Source organism: Lissotriton helveticus, chromosome 5_1 (genome assembly GCF_964261635.1).
Source record: "Lissotriton helveticus chromosome 5_1, aLisHel1.1, whole genome shotgun sequence".
NCBI lineage: Eukaryota > Metazoa > Chordata > Amphibia > Caudata > Salamandridae > Lissotriton > Lissotriton helveticus.
In genome coordinates, this window is record NC_136065.1 from 1,078,582,127 (window position 1) to 1,078,604,230 (window position 22,104).

The 22,104-nt window shown below is 45.7% G+C and overlaps 2 protein-coding genes across 2 annotated transcripts in view; one reads left to right on the forward strand and one right to left on the reverse strand.

The window, feature by feature from the left end:
• Positions 1 to 22,104, forward strand: part of PDZD7 (PDZ domain containing 7) — a 790,250-nt gene that overhangs the window by 206,415 nt on the left and 561,731 nt on the right. The gene's annotated exons all lie outside the window — the stretch shown is intronic.
• The window catches only part of LOC144753501 (G2/M phase-specific E3 ubiquitin-protein ligase-like), a 43,416-nt gene that overhangs the window by 12,155 nt on the left and 9,157 nt on the right, over positions 1 to 22,104 (reverse strand). Inside the window, exons 2-3 of the mRNA XM_078641168.1 lie at positions 4,590 to 4,796; positions 220 to 379 (exon numbers count right to left, since the gene is read on the reverse strand). Coding sequence (XP_078497294.1) covers positions 220 to 366 — 147 coding nt within the window. The 5' untranslated portion in view covers positions 367 to 379; positions 4,590 to 4,796. The remainder of the gene's footprint in view (positions 1 to 219; positions 380 to 4,589; positions 4,797 to 22,104) is intronic.

The window sequence follows — 22,104 nt, forward strand, 5'->3', positions numbered from 1 at the left end:
TTTTGTTTACGGTAACAACATAGTACAGTATTTTACTTCCTGATTTAGATAGATATTGCTACGCTATAAAAATATTTTTCTAACTAACTGCACTAGAAAGAACATACAACATAACATTTTTTATGGGAATATGGAAATGCATTCACATTTATTAATAGATATGTTTCCTATACCTTTCAATAGAAACCATAGAGCATACTTTATGCAAGTATTACTTACAGACACCTGTGAATCAGGATGTTGAAGAATTTGCCTTGATGGTTGTAAATAGACTGAGTTCTGTTTGAAGAGTTTTGAAATTATAAGACCTGACAGACTCTGTTTGTCCATTAGCAATGGCTGCACTAATTTGTTATGGCATGGCATCAGAAGTTTTATGCTATAAAACAAAAAGTGGAGTGTTAGTTTACCTACACATGAACATTAAAATTATACATTTAAACATATCTCAAAATATCAAAAATGCTAGATCTGTATCACTCAGAATATCATCCATGAAGGGAGAAGTAAACCTGTTCGTCAACAAGCTGACCAACTTTTAGCAATGCTGACAATCTGTTATACCTGTCAGCCTTTGAGTGGTCTTCCCCCATACATTTTGCTTCTTAACATCCACTTTTTAATGATTGTTTGTGTTGGACTTAGGACTCTGACCACTGCTAAAGTGTGCCTGTGCTTCTGCCATAAACCTGGTTTATCCACAATTGGTATATTTAATTTACTTGTAGGTGCATTATAAAATGGTATTCTATATACCCAGGGCCTGTAAATTTAATGCTACTAGTGGGCCTATAGCACTGATTGTGCAACCCACTCAAGTAGCCTATGCGACCTGTCTTAGACCTGCCACTGCAGGGCTTGTGTGTGCAGTTTACTGCCACTCTGACTTGGCATTTAAAATCCAAGCCTTAAATAACCCTTTTATTACAAATTTGTCACCCCTAAGATAGGCCCTAGGTAGCCCATAGACCTGTAACAAAACTCTGTCAGAATCACTGCCGTGAGGCTTCAAGGACTGTCACTGTTCTGGACTGCTGATCTTGAAAACCTGCTTTTTTGCTGTGCTGCCCTTCTGCCTGCTGCTCACTGGCCCTGCTGAGTGACAGCTGGACGCTGCCTTGCGATCAAAGTGTTCTCCAAGGGCTTATTTGATTTCCTCCTGTAAGAAATGGGGTGGCCACTTCTCCAGGGGGTAGCACGGAACCGAGCGGCAGGCCAAACTTCGGAGGACATGTGAAGCATCCACGCAGTACCCACATACGACTCACCAGGCACACCACAAAAGAGGCACGACACCAGCTTGAGTTGGAAAAATAACAAGTTCTCTATTGTCTCCAACCTGCAAGGGTAAACATAACATAGGCCGTAATCACAACAAGGCGCTAGCGAGCGCCAGGGTAGTATATACCCAGGGGGGATTATTTACAAGGTAATTGGGAACAAGGCTGAAACAGTAAATAAGTCCAACTTGTCCAGCTGAAATATAAAAAGGTTAGCACTTGGCATGTGACGTCAGCGACATCCATATGGGGGAAGAACACACTAGGCGTGGAAGCCCATTATACATAAAATCAAACATTAGGGGAGAGAACTCAGTAGGACCTGCATTGGCGTCTCCTGTTAAAAGAATATGAGTCACCCTGCATTAACATCCGGCAAGAACACCTGTAATAAAACAGCAAGGCTTGCTCATCAGCATGGGGTTTAACAAGGGGCCTGGAATAACACGTCAGGCCAGCATAGGGGCCCAGCAGGCCCAAACCTGTAAGAAAAGGCACAAGCACCTGCACGGTGGGCACGAAAGCATACAATCAACCATCAGGTGTAAAACATCAGTATACCTTGGCTTCAGTAACATTAGCCACAGGACACCCAATCATGGGCAGGGGGCGCAGGCCTTAATCCTTGGTAGTAGGCTGTAATTGCAAAATACAACATCAAGCATAAACCCCCATCAGGCATTATAACTTCAGCATAACCCCTGTAAGGAAAAACATCATGGCATCCCAGCATCTAATAACAGGCGGGTATAACCTTAGGACCATTCGAACGCCTTCGTAAGAGCCACAGGTCATGCAGAACCCCAGCGCTGTAGCCTTAGGGAAAAGACCTGGGGGGCGGAATTCATTAGCCCCCAACCTGCAATAAAAACATCAGGCAGGACATTGGCATCAATAACATTAGCAACAGGGGGTACCCCTAAGATAGACCCGGCCCACATTTAACCTGGGGCATGAATCCTTAGCATGAGCAGGTAACTTTCAGTAGGCAACCATATGCACCCCTATTCTTCTAGGCTCCCTTAGACATTTCCTTCACCAGGCTTCTGTAATCACTGGGGACCTCAGGGCAACCCATACAGCAGGGACTCTTCGCTCATGCATAGCGTCAGTCTAAGAGGGGCGACTCTCTTATCACGGGGCTAGCTCTACTTAGGTAAATCAGGCCTCCAATTCTCACTGGGGGGGTGTGGCCCAGTCTAGGGGTCTCCTGTGCACAAACAGGGCCTACCGGGCCCAGTCCCGGTTTCCAAAAAACAAGGGGGGGCGAGCACCGATAGTGTGCCCCGTTGCCCTCTCCAGCCCCCCACACAGTCTGATTAAGCCCCCACTCACCGGGCTCCTCTCGATGGCTCCTGCGGGGCTCAGTAGGTGCGGCAGGCGTCTTCAAGGGCTCTGGCTTCCCCTCTGAAGAGGCTCTCCTCGGGCACAGACCGGCGGAGCACACTTGCTGCCGGCTTGGGCGCGCGGGGCTCTCCACTGCTCAGGAGAGCCCCGCCAACAGCAGCAGCCCCGCCGGTCTGTGCCCGAGGAGTGCCTCTTCAGAGGGGAAGAAAGAGCGCCTGAATATGCCTGCAGCACCTACTGAGCCCCGCAGGAGCCATCGAGAGGAGCCCCGTGAGATGCTTCACATGTCCTCCGAGGTTTGGCCTGCCGCTCGGTACCGTGCTACCCCCTGGAGAAGTGGCCACCCCATTTCTTACATTGGTGGCAGCGGTGGGATCGGCAACAATGAGGGGTAGACTCCCTTTTATTAATTATTTCAATTGCCGAAAGAGCGCCAAAACGCAGGGTAGGCTCCTGCAGCGCTATTCCCGGCCCTCAGCTCCTCTCCTCGGGCCACACAACTTCCAGGGCTCTGGGACTCAAAGGGCCAGCAGCACCTCAGGGCCACCACAGTCACAGGCCACAGCGCTCCAACATGTACCAGTTTCTCGGGGGAACAATCTTCCCCATACAGCGCTTGACAGGCAGCCCCTCACAGCCCAGCGCTTCACAAGGGTAGCGCTGGGTGGGCACACATCGCAAGGGGGCGAACAGCTCCACAGCCAGCCCCAGGGGCACACTCCTCACCTCCTGGGGGGGGGGGGGGTTCCAGACTACAGCACTCCTCCCCTTCTGGGCGCTTCTTTCGCGCAGCGCTGGTGTGGTTCAAGGTCCCACACAGTGTCAGGGACCTAGGGGGGGGGCCTCCTTCGTCAGGGGCCCGGGGGACAGCAGAGGGGGGGTTTGGGGGTGCAGGGCCCGCCCAGCTCACAGGCCCCAGGGGAGGTGACACCTCGCAGCAGCTCCCCTCACGTTCCTGTCCCAGCTCTGTGTGTCTCTGGTGGCGCATCCCCTTCCTTATACCCTCCTTCCAGTCAGTGCCAGAACCTTCTAGAATGTTAGGGGCAAACTGGTCTAAACTGGCTCAAGGGAAGGGGTTGAGCACCCTGGGTGCCAGGCTTCCCTCCAAAAGCTAGGGGTGGCTGGGTAATATCTAGACCGCTGACCTACGGCAGTAAGGTGGCCAAACCCATGGCCATGGCATCCATTTTAAATACAGAACATTTCAGTCAGGTGCATTTCTAAAATGGGGGGTATTTCCTGCACACCATTTCGTGACATTACATTTTAAAACAGGGCGACTCTCACCTCTCATGGCCTATACAGTAATCGTTACCATGGGGAAGACATCCTAGACAAGGGGGTCAAAAGCAAAAATATTTTGGGGGAAACGGCCAAGTCCAACACCTCCTGTTGCTTATGACTCAGCGATATCAAAGTATATAAACTTGCTCCTGTGCCTGGTCCATTGGAAGTGGACCCAGATACTTGCTCCAGAGAAACAAACCATCCTTAGCTTGTATGAAGCTGAACCCAATGCATCGTACTTGTGACAGGAGTAGAAACGGCAGATCACATCAGAACCAATGCAACGCCTGTGCAAACTGATGTTCGGAACATCACACTAAAAAACAAAGCATCTCGTTGTACTCCTCCTTTTAAGAATATTACTCCATTAACTATTGTGATACGTGTAAAAAACCGATTTTTATTAATTGACACCTGCAGTTAGTTTCCTTGCCCTGTCTATCTGACTATTGACACTCATTATTTCTTAAATTTGTATGTATTCATAAGTTATTTTCCACACACATAACCAAAAATGTTTTAATACATTGAAAGTATATGGCTTTGATTTACAAAATAGATTAAATGCAAGACTGTTACCTAATTAAGTGGAAATAGATAACAATTCCATATACAACTTGCTGATATTTTTAAAATAGTATTGCATATAAATATGCGAAATAAAAATTGTCTTACTCAATATTGTCAATTTTGGGGCTAAAAGCCACATGGAGTTAGTCCTGCACCTCATGGTAAGTCCATAATTTGTTAAATTCAAATGTTGTGATGATATGTCCACTCTCATAAAGAAATTGCTTTGTTCCTTGCTTCACAACAATCTCATCGTGAGGACCAGATAAAAGAATTACTTCCTTAGTGAATGTAGGAGGCCCACGAAAATGCCTGAAATGCAAAGTCATGTCCAGATGTTAATTATATATTTAGAAATTGAATATAATTCTACACTTTGTACTATGTCACATTTCAAGAACCAGATGATGTGAAGTACCAAGAAAAAACTCTCATTAGATCAGAAAAAAAAGAACATTTGATTGGCACAATGGTCCTGATAGATCAAAGCGTTCATAAAGCATAAAATAACAAGTTTAGGATCTTATTTTTAGAACTGTTACACCACCTCTAGCCCAATCAGGGTGCGTGTTTATTGAGTAAACCATTTTTAGGGAGTTCTTGGACTGTGCTCATCATTTCTTTCTCTCTCTATCTCTCTGTCTATCTATCTATCTATCGTGAGCATGGAATCTGGGCATTCCGAAACGCGTTGATCGTACTTTGCCTACTAGCCGCATGTTGAAGGAATAAAAAGTGTAAAAAGTAAGAGACACAAGAGTTTGTCCAGTCTTTATCTCTCCGGTGCAAGGGATTTTGAATTGATATATATATATATTATATATACACTATCTGTGTGTGTGTACATATACATATATGTATATATATATATATATATATATACATATATATTATATATACACTATCAGTGTGTGTGTACATATACATATATGTATGTATTAGTAAAAATAGGAAACCACAAATGCAAGTGTTTCTTTCAAATAAAGCAAAAAAATGATGTACATTAACTATTGCATAGCACTCTATTGCATTTTTGGCAAATGTACTCCTCTCCAGTAAGCTCTTTTGGTAAATCATCACTGACACAACAGGAAACTCTACATTTGGCAAGTGAGACATTCTGGGTCTGCGGAAGGAGAGCATCCACCACTCCAGTGGTTTGTAGGCCACACACCCAATTTAAAATGAAACTCATAGTGAAATTTATTAGAACAAAATTATTTTGGAGACAATGAAAGCAATGAAATAGTATATCATATGTAATCTAACCTACGAGTATATTTTGGCTGTTGCATCCTTTCACCATTCTGTCTTCCAAAGTTGCGTGTAAAGTGAAATATTGGCGATTGTGTCATAGAACTTTGCACACGTGTTTCTGACTGTTCTTGGGCTGACTTAGAAGATTCCATTGGGTTTGAAGAACACCTTCCTCTCGAAAAAACATGTCTTACTTCTTGGTCCACCTCTTGTCCTCTGTATCGTGTATTGTAGTTTGATCTAGATATGCTTAGACTGTTAGTATTGACATTACTACTTCCCGAAAAGGTTTGATCGGACCTAACATGGGTCTGAGGATTCCTTGGTACATCTAGAGTGTGGCTTATTGCCTCCAAAATTGATGGCTGAGCTAAAAGGCTATCAACAAGGTCACACACTACCTTTGACTCTGCAGCCATCTTTTTAGTTTGATCTGGAAAAAAGAACATATCAGTATGTAATAACACTGTAAAAAAGTCATATCATCTGACAAATAGCAAGCTAGATAAGGTATGGAAATTACCCAACCCAAAAGGATTTTCCCTGCACGATTTTCACAAAGTAAAATACATTTGTGTAAGAGAAAAGTACAATTATTCTGAGGTTTCAACAAGTAGTCGGGGAAAAGTAATGGTATTGCCCTCCTTGATTCACCATTCAGAGGTGTGGCACTTCAAAAGATGCAGTTATACTGCACCCTTCATAGAACACCACATTCTCCAGAATTCCATGTGTAGTCGAAATGTATACATTTAATTCAAGAATTAAATTGTGGCCTCCATTTGTCAAAATATACTGCAGGGGCACCTTTAAGGAATCCCTTTTTTTCACATCTTGTTTCCTAGCAAAGCAATTCCGAATGGCTGTAAATAAACCTGAAATACATATTGAACCTCTGATGTCTGCTAATAATACTATTTAGAGAACTATGCTGTACTGCACATTTTAAATTACCAATCCACTTTTAATGTTATTTGAAAAAAAGTCTAAATAAGCGGTTGCTTCCATTTATTTTTTTCTGTTATATTATTGTGACTTAGACGCACTGCGTATTACTGGAACTGTAGGTAGTACACAATCAATTGCTTTGAAAAATAAGAAAGAGAGGCTACAATGTGAAGAATTGTAACTGCTGGCTTTTTAATTGGCTGTGTCATAGGTGTCATGGTTCAGAAATAGAGGATATTTACCCTCTCCGCCATATTCTTTAAATGTCATCAGCTTTTTTAATTGGTTTGGGCCTGGCCGAAAGAAAGAATTGCCATTGGTAATGATTTTGTTTACATTTGGTCTAAAATGTAATCTACACAGATTTAAATGTGCTTACATAATGATAAAGTAACATATCAGGTTAGCACCTATTACATTAAAGCCTGTAGTGGGGTTGCTTGGGAACTACCCAGAGTTTTATGACCCTTAAGTGTATGTACAATTAGCTGTTCCCTGATTTGCACCTATAACTTACCTATAAGACCCTAGTATATGGTACAAAGTGTAGCCAGGGCTAGTAAGATAAAATGTTACTAGTGGCCTACAGCACTTATTATGCCACCACTGCAGTGACAAAGTTAAAACACAGCTCCATCCAACCATGAACACTCAATATACCCCAGCCCCTTTGCCTCTGCACACCCCTGAACCCTAAAATGACCTTTTTTTAAATAACAAAAAATGTTAGTTATATTAAAAAGTACTTACCTGCATGGTAGGCTACTGCATAGCAAATCTACTTCATGGTAAAAGTTGTTTCCCATCGGGCAGGACACAATCCCGCCTCTTCGTTAAACACTCATGCCTTCACCCTAGCGCCCCCTGATGTTTTGGGTGGCACTGTTGGTTGTTTTATGCCATTCAGTATGTTTGGTGGGCACCTTTGCCTCTTTGACAGTTTGCCCCCACAACGTACTTTAGATCTCGCCTCAGACAGCAGATGCACTGTAGCTTTGGAGACATTTTGTTTCATTACCGGGGGCATAACGCTTGCCCATTGCTCATCATTGGTGGGCTTCATTGTCACTAATTCCCTTGCTTGTTTGATCAGTGAGTGCTGGCTTTACCTCCGCTTTGTGTGTTGGTCCCGACCCCGGAACAATGGCCCAAGCACTGCTTTCCTTGCCCAGTATCTTTCCACTGTTTGCCACTTTCAGAGGTAATCTTTTCCCTATTACTTGCACCCGCTTCCTCCCTCCCGCATTATTTCTTGACCGGCCCCACCCTCCCCCTGCATTGTTGCATGTCTGGTTTGCCCCTACCTCTGTTACTTGCCCCTCCACCCTCCCCTTAATTGTTTGCCCCCTCTCGTCCCACTAGGAAAAAAAGCATCCAAGAATTTCATGAATGGTCTTCAAGGTGCTACAAAGATGCAGACTGTGCTGAGCTCCTGCTCTGCATGGTCTTTCTCACGCAGTGTTCCTGCGGGGTCAACACGCCCAACTTTAGCCTGGATCTTAGGTAATTAAATGTTTTTTTATGAAGACAGAGAATAATCCCATACTAAGAAATTGGATCTCTGTCCTTTGCGGTCAGCACTGGCTACGTCATAGCGTTCTTTTTGTTTTTTCCTAACGTTCAACATACAGCACAATATGACTAAAAGAAATTGACTAAGCCAATCGCTCTCCTATAGACTAAACCTATTGGCTTTGCCAATGCTTGTTTTGTGGGTTAACCGTCCAGAACACATCAGGAACAGTCTTTAGATGAGCAGGTCTACTAGGTATGCTGATACAGATGGAAGCAATTTTTTTAACAGGAAGTGGAAGATTGAAATGGTTTCCCATAACACAATAAAGCTCACCCAGCATGCAAGTGCATTTTCAGCCTTTAGCTAGGATCTGTGGCTACCAGCGATCTTTTTTTGATTAGTATGAGGATTAATATAGTTTACATAAACCTCTACACAGGAGTGCACAAGGTGGAACCTAAGGCTCAACACGCCATACAAGAGCAATGCTTTCAAACCAAACTTAATTATGCCAGGCTTTGTTTCAAAACAAAGTTCATCAGTGTTTTCTCTTATTTCAAAATCAATACTGAAAGTAGTGGAAATTCCCCTCCACCATGATTCTAGCCCCAGGTCACTCTAAAACACATGCACTGGGTTGGGGTTTGCCAGAACCTATCAAAGTACACAGAGAGACGATATGACTGAGACTTTCGCCATGCTCCGCATTTCTAGATTGGTAATACGGTCTTTTCAAAACGAGTGTCTGTGTTCAGGGAGTGGATGGCTGTTCATGACCGGGTACCACTGAAAGTTCCAGAGTTGAGACATACGACAGTGTGTGTTTGTGCCGGTAGCTGCGACTAAGTCATAAAATTGTTCATACCACTTCTGCATCCAGTCCTTGGCCTCTGTGCATTTCATTTATTTGGGGAGACTGGACTGGAGCATAATTTTTAAACTAAGTCCCAGCATGGATGCCGCTGTAAATTACTGAATTGTGCGCTGAGGGGGCCCCCTGGAGCTCGGGTCCGGCACCTCCTATGGGCATCGGTGCATCTATTGTATTGTATTGTAATTGCATTTATATAGCGCTTACTATCCCTGACGAGGCATCAAAGCGCTTTTTCGGCGAGTAGCACGCTACCCCGGGACCCATAGAGGATTAGTGTTGAATTAGTATAGTGAAACATGCAAGTACATTTTAAGTGGTGGATAGGTTAGTCAGTTATTTGGATTTGGAATGATAGCAGGATAGTGGAGGAAAAAAGGTTTGTATTTATATAGCGCTTGTTACCCCTGATAGGGTGTTGAAGCACGCTACTCCGGAAGTCTATAAAGTATTAGTGGTGAATTAGTATGGTGAAATATGAATGTAATATCATTGGTGAATATTAGTCAGTAATTTGGAGTGAGAAGGATAGCGGAGGGATAAAAGGGGAAGAAAGGTTTGCATTCATATAGCACTTGTTACACCTGATGGGGTGTTGAAGCACGCCACTCCGAAACCCATAAAGGATTAGGGGTGAATTAGGATAGTTGAATATGGAATTTGAGAAATGAACATGATAGTCTGTTAATTTTGGTTGCAAAGGATAGTGGATATCACAAACTGATTGACATATTATTTATTTGGAGAGAAGTATCACGGAGGTGTGCAGACACAAACAACCTATCTCTACTAAACAGGCAGCCACAGTGGCACCGGTAACCAAAAGTTGTCAGAACCCCTCTAAACACCTAATTTTGCTACATTTGACTACCAAACAAGCAGTCAAAATTGCAGTTATCTTGCACTTAACAGGGACTTAATTTGAATGGAGGTGCAGTGGCACCGGGCCAAAAGCTGTAGGACCCTACCAAACCCAGATCACTGCTAAATTTTCACTACCCGACAAGCCGCATCATTTGCGCTACGGAAGACGCATCATTCGCGCTACGGAAGACGCTTTCATTTTTACATCGTACATCAGCCAGGTTCGATCCGCCACTACAGATGTCGACACATTAGATTCCACATTGTTTGGATCAACTTTAATTCAATTAAACTGCATAACTCCATTGAGAGGTTTTTCAAGGCCCTTGAGTCTGAATGTCGTGATTATCATTTTCGGCACCACCACAGAAGAAGTGTCCAGTTTTAAAGATATCGCTCTATAGACTCATTCCGATACGGGTACTTCATATGAACTTCCACCAGACAACATAACCGACTTAGAACCGCAGTCTACGTGTATTTACATCAGATTCAATTCGACATATCATTTTTCACTTATGAGCATTGCCTGAGCTAATCCCTGGTTTTTATAAAATTGCTTTTTGGCTCCTGAAGAAGGCGTTAAATCGCTGAAACGCGCGTCGAGTAATGCATTGTTAATTCGGTCGGACACCCCCATGATTGGTGTTCCTGTCATAATTTTATACTGTACCTTGTTTTTAAATGTAATTCTGTTTGTATTTTTAATTATTGTGTTATTTAGTTTCAATGATTATTGAATCACCGTAGGTGGCCTGTTTTTGTATTAATTATATGTTCATTTTTATTAAAATTTGATGATTTTAGATCAGCCTTTTCAGCTAATTAATTGTCCTTGGCATGGGTCTTTCACTTGTTTATTTTATTCAAAAGCCTTTTGACTGCCTAGGAAATTTTGCACACAGGTATCACAAACTGATTGACATATTATTTATTTGGAGAGAAGTATCACGGAGGTGTGCAGACACAAACAACCTATCTCTACTAAACAGGCAGCCACAGTGGCACCGGTACCCAAAAGTTGTCAGAACCCCTCTAAACACCTAATTTTGCTACATTTGACTACCAAACAAGCAGTCAAAATTGCAGTTATCTTGCACTTAACAGGGACTTAATTTGAATGGAGGTGCAGTGGCACCGGGCCAAAAGCTGTAGGACCCTACCAAACCCAGATCACTGCTAAATTTTACTACTAGACAATACAGTCACAAAAGCATTAGTCTAGCAGGCAAAGGGGTCATGATTTGAATGGTGCAGTAGCACCAGAACCAAAAGCTCTATGGACCACACTAAACACCTAAAATTGCTATATTTTACTTATACTACTAAACAGCCAGCCACAAGTGCAGTTACCTTGCAGACAACAGGGTCATGATTTGAGTGGCTCAACAGATGCGGTAGCACCGGGTCCAAAAGTTAGCAGAACTCCTCTAAACACCTAATACTCTACATGTTACTACTATAAAGCAGGTACATTGCAGTTAAAATGGCCTTGATTTGAATGGTGCAGTAGGTGCAGTGGCACTGGGGACAAAAGCTCTAGGGACTCCACTAAACACAGAATACTGCTAAATATTACTACTAAACAGTCACAAGTGCATTATCTAGCAAGCACAATGGCCATGATTTCAATGATGCTGCAGGTACAGTCAGCAAGCAAGGTTGTACACAGTTCCCCTAGGGTTAGACAGGTAATAAGGTCTCTCTCCTAGTTAGCTGAGAGTCAGCAAGAGGGTGTGGAGTGCTAAAAAGTCAGCAAGTTCCTTGACGGAACTAAGGAAGCCTCACACAACTGAAGAGCTGGATGACATGTCTCGTTCAGCCTACTAGAGATGTTGTTTAAATCATCGGCTTCCTGCTCCTTCGTCGGGCCGGCGCTGCAATGCCCGACGGGTGACAACAAGTGTCACTCTTTTGCGGAGGTCTTTTGTTCCTTGCCGTGATATGTAGAAACTTGTGAGGCTTAAAAAGGTGAGGTAGTGAGCAAAAGGTGAATAATTTAAAAAAAAGTTGGATAGTCCACAGGGAAACCTTTATTCATGTGGCTAGCCACTTTGTTAAAAGGTGCAGGGAGGGGTACTGAGGACCAACGTATCTATTAGTGTGGCCTCATATCGACCCTCCACTTGGTCAACATGTTTCATGCCCAGCAGGGCAATTCTTCAGGACCGAAAAAAGTGCTCATATAAACCTAATGTGCCCAAAAGGTGAGCTACAGGCTATTGTTAATACAACCTGAGAGGTCTAGGTCTAAGGCTGGCGAGGGACACTGCATCACCGTAAGACCTAGGAATAAAGTAAACATAACAATTGCTACAATATCGTTATTAATAACAACGCTGACAAGCTAAGCGTTGACTTCACCCCAAAAGTCAATCACGCACCCAGTTATACATAATCTACTAGGTGTCAAGGAAACAATGGAGTGCAACGTGGTGAGGGGAGAGAGACCATTATTACGTGTAACAGGACATGACCCAGAGGGTATTCAGGGCATGTGTGAGTACTACTCGTTGCAAAGGTGGTCTGTTATTACTAAAACTACAGCCACTGTAATGGGAGAAAACATTCATTACAATTAAAACGCCACTAAGCCACAAGGAGGGAGGCAAGCACTCTGTGGGATGGTTTTGGTATAATATGTATAACCTACCCTTAGGAGCCCAATGGCAGTCTGCGCGGCTAGTTCCTGTGGGGACTGCGCTAGGGATCTAGCCCTAAGGGAGGAAAAGAACAAAGGAAGAAAGCATGTCAAAACAGGATCAACCCAAGAGGTTGTCACCAGGGAAGTAGTACAGGTAAGGCAAGGGGACATCGGTCGCCCCGCCTCGCCAGGCTGTCAAGTGCCAAAAAGGCTGTGCAGACATAGGGGTGTATGTTAACCCGTTTGTGAGCACCTGGGAACTGAAGTGTACAAAGATTGTACCAGGAGTGATGGTAAAGGGTTGGGAACTAACAGAGAGTACTGTTCGGGGGGCAGCTATAAACTAGCTGAATATACAGCCTAGACAGCCCGGCGGAGCGGTGCGCCCCACGTGAGCCCCGGCATGAGTTCCATAGTCAAAGAGCGGCGGCGAGCGATTGCTCGATCTGGCAGGCTTACCTTGGCGACGGGGAGAGTGCACCGATATCACATACCCCCACACACACGGCGTGTACTTCACGCGGAACAGCCGGTGGAGAGTGGAGCCACCGCCGCCATTAAGAGTAGGGCGTCCGAGTGCGGGGGGGGGGGGCGTGGCCGTGATGGCAGAGACGCCGGGGGCGCCAATCAGAGGCCACTCCGGAGTGCTCATGGGAAAGGTAGTTTGCCTACCTGAGCGCAAGCTGTTGAGAAAGCATCCGCTTTGATGTGCGGTCATGGGGAGTCAGGGGCGCTGACGTGGCTCGCATGGTACAGCGCGGCTGCGCCAAAACGGGTCCTCGGTGTGAGGATCCAAATTTATTAATGCAACATCACTGCCATAGTCCGTTAACAGACAACGAGTTCCTGAATATAGGAAATCAAAGTGCCATTAACGGGAGCGTTGCCAGGTGGTGTGTGAGGTTGGGGGTAGGGGTAACATAGACGTCTCCATAATCATATTGGAGGCTGATCCACCCAGGTAGGGATCGCCAGTGACATGAGGACTGATGGCTGGCTCAGACACCCTATGGCCAAAGGTGGGTGAGAGATAGGGCTAGGGTGGGCCGGCTGACCACGGGGGGTTGACTCAGGGGTGGCGGGTTAGCTCAGGGGTGGGGGGATACTACAGTGCCCATGGGATTAGTATATCCTAGGATTAGGGATGTGATGTAATGGCCGTGCTTAGGTCAGTATACAGTGCCAGACGGGACAGGGTGACCCCGGGTTTTTTTTTTTTTTAAATCAGGGGTAGGGGTACCACGGTGCCCCTGGGACCAGAAAAGCCTCGTGTTGGAGGAGCCCCTCCGTCCGTAGGACTGGTATGATGCTGTAGTGTAAAAATTATTATTCAAGAGGGAGGATGACCGGTCTCTTGAGCACTAGGCAAAGCAGGGGTTGTCAAGTGGCAGAGTCATCTTGCTAGTTGATTCCACAGGATAGAATCGTTCAAACCACAGGTGTCCAATTGAAGACGGTGCACCCACCTCTGTTCCAGTCTGTATAGTGCATGTTGGTTGATGGAAGGATGACATTCCAAGACTATCCATTGAAGGTTGTCTGCCCTATGTCCCGCTTCTTTACAGTGTTCATAGAGCCTGGTGTGTGTCTTAGTACAGCGAATGTTACTATTATGCTCAATGATCCGTGTTTTCACAGTTCGCATAGTCATGCCTATGTACTTCAGCCCACAGGGGCATATGAGCATGTATATACAGCGGCTACTGTTACAATTAGTATGTTTGTTCATGTGCCAGGTAAACGTTGCTGTCAGCTTGATATCTTTGCTTTGTATGGCTTGAGGACAGACAATGCAACTACCACACCTGTAGTGCCCAACCACTGGTGGCAAGTCCCACAAGGGGTTCTCACGGTGGGTGCTTGACTTCTTGGGTCGGGTGTGGGTCAGGGTGTCCTTTAGGTTAGCAGTTCTTTTGAAAGCAAAGCGTGGACGTGGGATATCCAGCCCAGCGGAGTTCAGAGTGCCCCAGTGTGAGTTGATCGTTTTCTTGATAAAGGTGGAATTCCTGGTGTATGTTGTTACGCAAGTAATGACATAATTTATTGGTTTTGGGTTCGGCTCCAATAGGGCTTCTCTATTGTTGTTACGTGCCCTTTTAAATGATTGTTTCAGAAGTCTGGTCGGGTAGCCTTTATCCTGGAGTTTATGTTGGAGGGTAGAAGCTTCACGTACAAAATCAGTCAGTGACGTGCAATTTCTTCGGATTCGGAGAAATTGTCCAAAGGGTAGATTATCCCTCAAGGCTCGAGTGTGGTGGCTCTGATAAGGGAGGAGACTGTTCCTGTCGGTTCTCCCATTCTCCCATTACAGTGGCTGTAGTTTTAGTAATAACAGACCACCTTTGCAACGAGTAGTACTCACACATGCCCTGAATACCCTCTGGGTCATGTCCTGTTACACGTAATAATGGTCTCTCTCCCCTCACCACGTTGCACTCCATTGTTTCCTTGACACCTAGTAGATTATGTATAACTGGGTGCGTGATTGACTTTTGGGGTGAAGTCAACGCTTAGCTTGTCAGCGTTGTTATTAATAACGATATTGTAGCAATTGTTATGTTTACTTTATTCCTAGGTCTTACGGTGATGCAGTGTCCCTCGCCAGCCTTAGACCTAGACCTCTCAGGTTGTATTAACAATAGCCTGTAGCTCACCTTTTGGGCACATTAGGTTTTTATGAGCACTTTTTTCGGTCCTGAAGAATTGCCCTGCTGGGCATGAAACATGTTGACCAAGTGGAGGGTCGATATGAGGCCACACTAATAGATACGTTGGTCCTCAGTACCCCTCCCTGCACCTTTTAACAAAGTGGCTAGCCGCATGAATAAAGGTTTCCCTGTGGACTATCCAACTTTTTTTTAAATTATTCACCTTTTGCTCACTACCTCACCTTTTTAAGCCTCACAAGTTTCTACATATCACGGCAAGGAACAAAAGACCTCCGCAAAAGAGTGACACTTGTTGTCACCCGTCGGGCATTGCAGCGCCGGCCCGACGAAGGAGCAGGAAGCCGATGATTTAAACAACATCTCTAGTAGGCTGAATGAGACATGTCATCCAGCTCTTCAGTTGTGTGAGGCTTCCTTAGTTCCGTCAAGGAACTTGCTGACTTTTTAGCACTCCACACCCTCTTGCTGACTCTCAGCTAACTAGGAGAGAGACCTTATTACCTGTCTAACCCTAGGGGAACTGTGTACAACCTTGCTTGCTTGCTCCCTGGACAAGTACACTGGACCCCTCTAAATATAGTCCATTCCCATCCCCCCTGTTGTTTACATACACGCTGCAGGTACAGTGGCACAGGGGCCAAACATAGTCAGAACTCCCCTAAACACATAATATTGCTATTACATCAATTAATTCTATTTCACTCTTTCATTTTTCAAATTTGTGCAACTGCTTACCCCCACTATACAACATGTAAGAGCACAATATATTGCCTTTTGTACATAAACAAGGTATAACACTAACAGACTCTCTGTAACTTATATGTTTGTCAACTACCCAGCAAGCTACAGCAAACTAAACAGCTTATTATTAATCACATAGGTGAAACCTAATGCATTTACCAATACGTGTTACTATTACCTTGGATAACATAGGACATCAGCTATTCAAAAACAATTGCTTTTCCACCAGTCCCACTTGAACGATCCTCTTGAAACTTGGAGGGACACAAATCCCACCTGTTCCCAATATTCTTACCAAGCTGCACCCCATTCCCATCACTGTAATGGGTGCGACTTTTACCCTAAAACCCCATCCGGGCCCATTCAAAAACAACCCATATTCAGCCAAAAATGGACAAAAACACACCAAATCGAAGCCAAACCATGCCAACTCCAATATGCACGAAAAAATACATGCCCTGAACCCTAAACTCCAGGAACCCTAGGATACACCAACCTAATGCTTAGTACATCTGGCCCTCGATATAAAAAAAAAAAAAACTTGCAGCAACTCTTTTGCAGTAACATGTTGTAGTAGATCATTCAGAACTCGAAACAATTCGACATTTATACACACTTTGATTTCCACAAGTGTATTTATTTTATTTTCAATTGGTTTGTACCTCCGAGAAGGGCATCTTTTTGCAAACAAGTCATACACCCAGTCTGTAATATTGCGAAGGGCCCTAGGCCCGCATGTTAGAGAGCAGCAATGATGGACGACACTACACAGTCCTGCCTACTTTCTACATTTGTTAAATATAATTTGCTGTGAGTTCCCTTTTTGTTATGATGAGTTGTTTGCTGAGCAGCCGATTGTTTCCTTTCCTAAAATGAACATACTTAGGTGTACATAGATCACTGCCCATGCATGGCTTTTAAAACCTCCATAATCCAGTGTACAAAATACAATCTTGTATTCCCTCAGCAAACACAGAAATCAAAATAAAAAACAGATATGACATTTATCTTAATTCTTAGAGGTCAGGAGTTATCGTGTTTAGGAAACAATTACGATGTTTATTCTTCTAATGGTTAAAACAAAAATACGTTATTCCAGTGTTTTTCGGTGTGTATAATATTATATTTAGTTGTAGAAAAATGTGAGCCATCGAGGTTTGGAGATGGGGGGAATTATTATGACCAATAAAATTTGAAGCCTTCTGAGTTCAAGATGTTCTAGTGTGCGTGCTGTAATTATTATTAATTTTTAAATCCTCAGTTAAACGATATTTGTTGAGAAGAACATCTGAATGCTACCCTAGGTGAACTAGGTATGACTTGCCAGAACTAAAGCACAAATAAATCACAATGTTAGTGTTCACCCGCTATGCAAGCATAGTGTATAATAGGATTGAGTTTATATAATCGTACAGTACAAATAAGCACCGCTCGAGTCTGTGCATTTGGATTCTGCGTTTAAATCCCCGATTCCTAGAGGAGGATCTGCAAACTGTTCACACCTACAATAGACCCAATGAACTTGGAGCTGCTGCATTTTAAATATTCAGCTTCAGTGGTGTGAGTTGAGACCTACTGTATTGTACCTTTTATAAAGCACTTACTTCACTTGTATGGGGCGCTGAAGCGCCTGTTTACTTGGATACAATGCTACACCATAAGGGATGGGTGGTTAGAGTATTCTTTCTTTTGAGCTTATGTGGGAAACATGTTTGTAGTGCCTGAGAGGTCCTTTAAAATGTGTTTCACTTAACACTGTGATGGTGGAAAAACGTGTGAGAGATAAAACATGCACAGTGTACAATGACACGATCCTTATAGGAACTTTGAATGCAACTATGCGCACCATACATATCACATCCAGAAGCAAAGCAAGCACCTGGGCTCCGTTAATTAATCAGGCATAGATTAGTCTGAGGGATGAAGGGAGCTCTACGTGGACTATACATGAAACTGCATCACACCATCCTGCAGGGCAGTTGTCTCTAATGCACGTCAAGTAGTTCATCCAAGGGGTGCGCCTTACTGTAATCATTATCCAGCTAGTCATTAGAGCAGCCTAAGCTCCTCGTGACTCCAATCCATGCAAATGCCTTTGTGTACCACCCCATGGTGTATGCCTCTTCAGTAGAGTCACTGCTTGATGTGCAGTTACGCCTCCAATTTGCCGCCTCCAGGCATAGCTGTGTGGCACTCTCCTGGTCCAGGCCAGCCCGCGGCCCTGGCTCCAAATCAGCAGAGCGCAAGGGTTGCGGCCACCATCTTGCTGCAGTTGCCATGCTGATTCTTGAGCGCTGCGGTAGCAGCACGGCCCCCTTTCCAACAGCTGGCTAGCATCTGCATGGCCACTAACGTCGGTGGGCCCAGTCGGAGACAAATGCCTGCTCAAAAGAACATATTCACTCGTTCCCACACTTTTCAATACTTAGTAACCAGATTTTGGTCACTAAGTGTTGATGTATAGGCTACCTATTTGGGGACAAATATGAGAGAGAAAAAACGTCAGAGAAAGCACATGAATAATCCTGAATCCAAATTGCTCGAAACCGGTCCAGCGTGCCCTTACTTAACTGAGATGCCAGAATCAATAGTTTTCCTGCTTGGTACGTGCGCAGAGTTTGGTAAATAAAAGATCGAAGCCGCGCCATATTCCCCCTTGTAAAATACAATTGCACTCTCGTGCATCTCATTATTACACACTCTCTGCTCACCCTCGTTCCGCCCTGGGAAAGACTTGGGTGCATTTACACCGGTCTTCAGCACAGTTTGAGGCAAATCTGAGATGCTTGTCCATCCTTTCCGTCCACAGTCCTACCCACTGAGCTGATGCCCCCAGAATGGTACAACGGCTCTGCCTGTGACGGAGAGAAGCCTCTGGGCTCTCCCACGACACACGATTGTTGTAGCCCACACCAGAGGCGCAACTAGAGCCAAATTTCGGGGTGGGGGGGCTGAAGAATCATTTCGTGGGGGGCTGAACTTTTAATCAATAGGCAGAGTGGAGCGGAAGGGGCTCTTAGAAGGGGTGAAACAACAGCAAGGCCTCATTAACATGTAAATGGTCTTAAAGACCTGTGAAGTGCTCGGTGCGGCTGTGAGCGGGCCCGGGAAGTGTCTCATCCCAGGCTGCCACACACTGGGGGGTAGGGGGGGCAGGGGGGTTGTGGGGAGAGGAAGCCCTTTCAGTCCAATAGGTGATGCGCACCTGCCCCAAGGTACTCCTTCTAGGGTGTCCAACTGGCATAGGTGCAAATTCAGGACAGGGAGTGTAAAAATTCATAGTCACATCAGGGCCACAGGACCCCCCGCCCCCGTGATGCCCCAAACACGCAAATAACACACAGACACAAGTGTTAAGTTTGGGAAAATTTGCTGCAGGTTTATTACATACAACATATGTAATGATGGTGGGTTATCTTACGGGCGATCAAAGGGCAGGCCGCATTCTCGCCACCTGCCCACCTGTTGAGCCAATCAGCATAGTGGCAAACCACCCAACTGCTGCACAATTATTATAATTATACTACACACGCCCCTTGCAGGGCGTGACTAGGCAAACCCCCGGCTGCACAGGCCCACAACCGCCCGAAGGACTACTGGGGCGCCGACACGAGTTCCTGCACCTCCCATGAGGTTACAGGTTAGGCTCTGGCACCCCTATGTGCCCGATGAAGTACAGTGTTTGCACCTCTCTTCTTCCGGATCGCCCAGTAACTCCGCCTGCAACGAAAAAAGGAACACATTAAAGCTCCCCCTGGAGCCCCCCTCAAGCAGACACTCTGGGTTCGAGGAAGGGCGGGGGAAAAGAGTGTCCCGACGCTGTCGCGCGACGTCCGGAGCGGCCAAGAGGCCTACACAAAGGTGCCCTGGGGTCATATACCCTCCGAGGCTCCTCCTTGCCGCCCCGGACGTGCGTCAGCGGCCTACCTCCTACTGGGCGATACCTGCCCAGGCGAGGAGTGGCTGGTCACAAGGTGGGCGGGGGCAGCCCTCTGTGACTAGGAGCCCGCCCTCCTAATGGCCACTGCGTGGCCTCGGGCAAGCGCATAGTCACATCAGGGCCACAGGACCCCCCGCCCCCGTGATGCCCCAAACCCGCAAATAACACACAGACACAAGTGTTAAGTTTGGGAAAATTTGCTGCAGGTTTATTACATACAACATATGTAATGATGGTGGGTTATCTTACGGGCGATCAAAGGGCAGGCCGCATTCTCGCCACCTGCCCGCCTGTTGAGCCAATCAGCATAGTGGCGAACCACCCAACTGCTGCACAATTATTATAATTATACTACACACGCCCCTTGCAGGGCGTGACTAGGCAAACCCCCGGCTGCACAGGCCCACAACCGCCCGAAGGACTACTGGGGCGCCGACACGAGTTCCTGCACCTCCCATGAGGTTACAGGTTAGGCTCTGGCACCCCTATGTGCCCGATGAAGTACAGTGTTTGCACCTCTCTTCTTCCGGATCGCCCAGTAACTCCGCCACAGCCCGTGCGGTGGTACCCGCTGCCGCACGCGCCCCCCACCACTGCTACTACTCATTACCTGCAACCTTTGCTCAAAAGTGCTTCTTTAAGGTCTAGGAGGAACAGGTCTAAGCCCACAACGTGAGATGAACACCATCCTCCTCAAAGTAACCCTTGACCTTGTCCTGAATCATCTCGTGGTTGATGGAACCCAGGCCCCTCCGCTGAGTGAATCTTTTCACGGCCCCCCACCACTTTGCTTTATTGGGGAACCTGAAACTCTTGCTCTGCAGAGCATTTTGACTGTGCAAGGAACAAGGCAAAATGACAGGTGAGCGGTGGACCCTTTCCACCTCGAGCAACCTGATCCAGACCTGAAAATTACATGCCTGAAGTAACCCAGGCCCCTCAGCCCCTAATCTGCAGATACTCCGGGTCTTTTTACTGCTTTGAAACCAAAGAGTAACCATACCCGGTTACCTGAAGTCATACTTCCAGGTGAATGACAAAGTGATGAGCAGGGGGCCCTACTACTGAAGGTGTTTCGAATTGAATAGGCGTTCCAGCACATGCCTTGCAACTCAACCACACCCTTCACAACAAACGTCAGCAGGCTATACCCAGCAAGTACAAATCCTGCTATACGCCGTTCTCCGCATAACATGGAGAAAGTGTGCTTACACTGACGCTTGTGCAGCTATACCCAAAGAGCACAGGGGCATTGACGGGATAAATATATATTAACTATATACTTGGGCGATGACTTTGCATATGCCAAAGCAGGATTGAACAGGTATTAACAGCGGGCATCACCTGCCCGCTCGGGTTTAGTCTGGAAGCAGCTTAGGCTACTCTACCTGTAGTTAGCTTGTCTGTAGGATGACTTAAGACCACCACCCAGGGATTGCCGGGACAGAAACCAAGTACCCCCGTAGGATCCCGACGTGCAACATGACACGCCCGCTGACACCACAAGCCCCTGAAGCTAGTCAGCAAATACCCAAAGGGAATGAATCCCTCTACATCAATAGTGTATACTTTTCCAGGTGCTAGAGGTAATACCCCTGAAAAGAGCCCCAAGAGAAGAGGAGGACCTCCCCTGCTGATATCGCTCCCTGATCAGAACCATAGTAGAACCAGCGCATGACACTGAAGCCCACCGCACACCTTCGCACGAAGCATCAGCAGACGACACCCAGTACTGTACAACTTCTGCTGAAATGCCTAGCACAAAATACAACTGTGAACTGTGTTTAGTGTACGCTTGAGCAACTATCCTCGAGCAAAGTACAGCGGGCTAATTAAATGCTCGGTGCAAAATAGTATAGCTTGAGTGATGGGCTCGCATTTAGGTACACAACCGATAACACATGCCCCCTGGAAGACGGAGACCGCTTCGACCCTGACTGCTTAGACCCGGAGACTGCTTAGACCCTGCTGCAAACAAAATTGCTTGTCTAAAAAGTTGACTGACAACCCCCGCCAAGGGATGAGTAAGCTGAACCAAGGAGTTCCACCTCGTCTTACAATCTATCACAGGATTGCATAGGTACAGCTAGTAACACATGCCCCCTAGAAGGCAGGGGCCGCTTAGACCATGCCACTTTCCAGAATAGCCCATCTATAAAGGTTGCCTCAC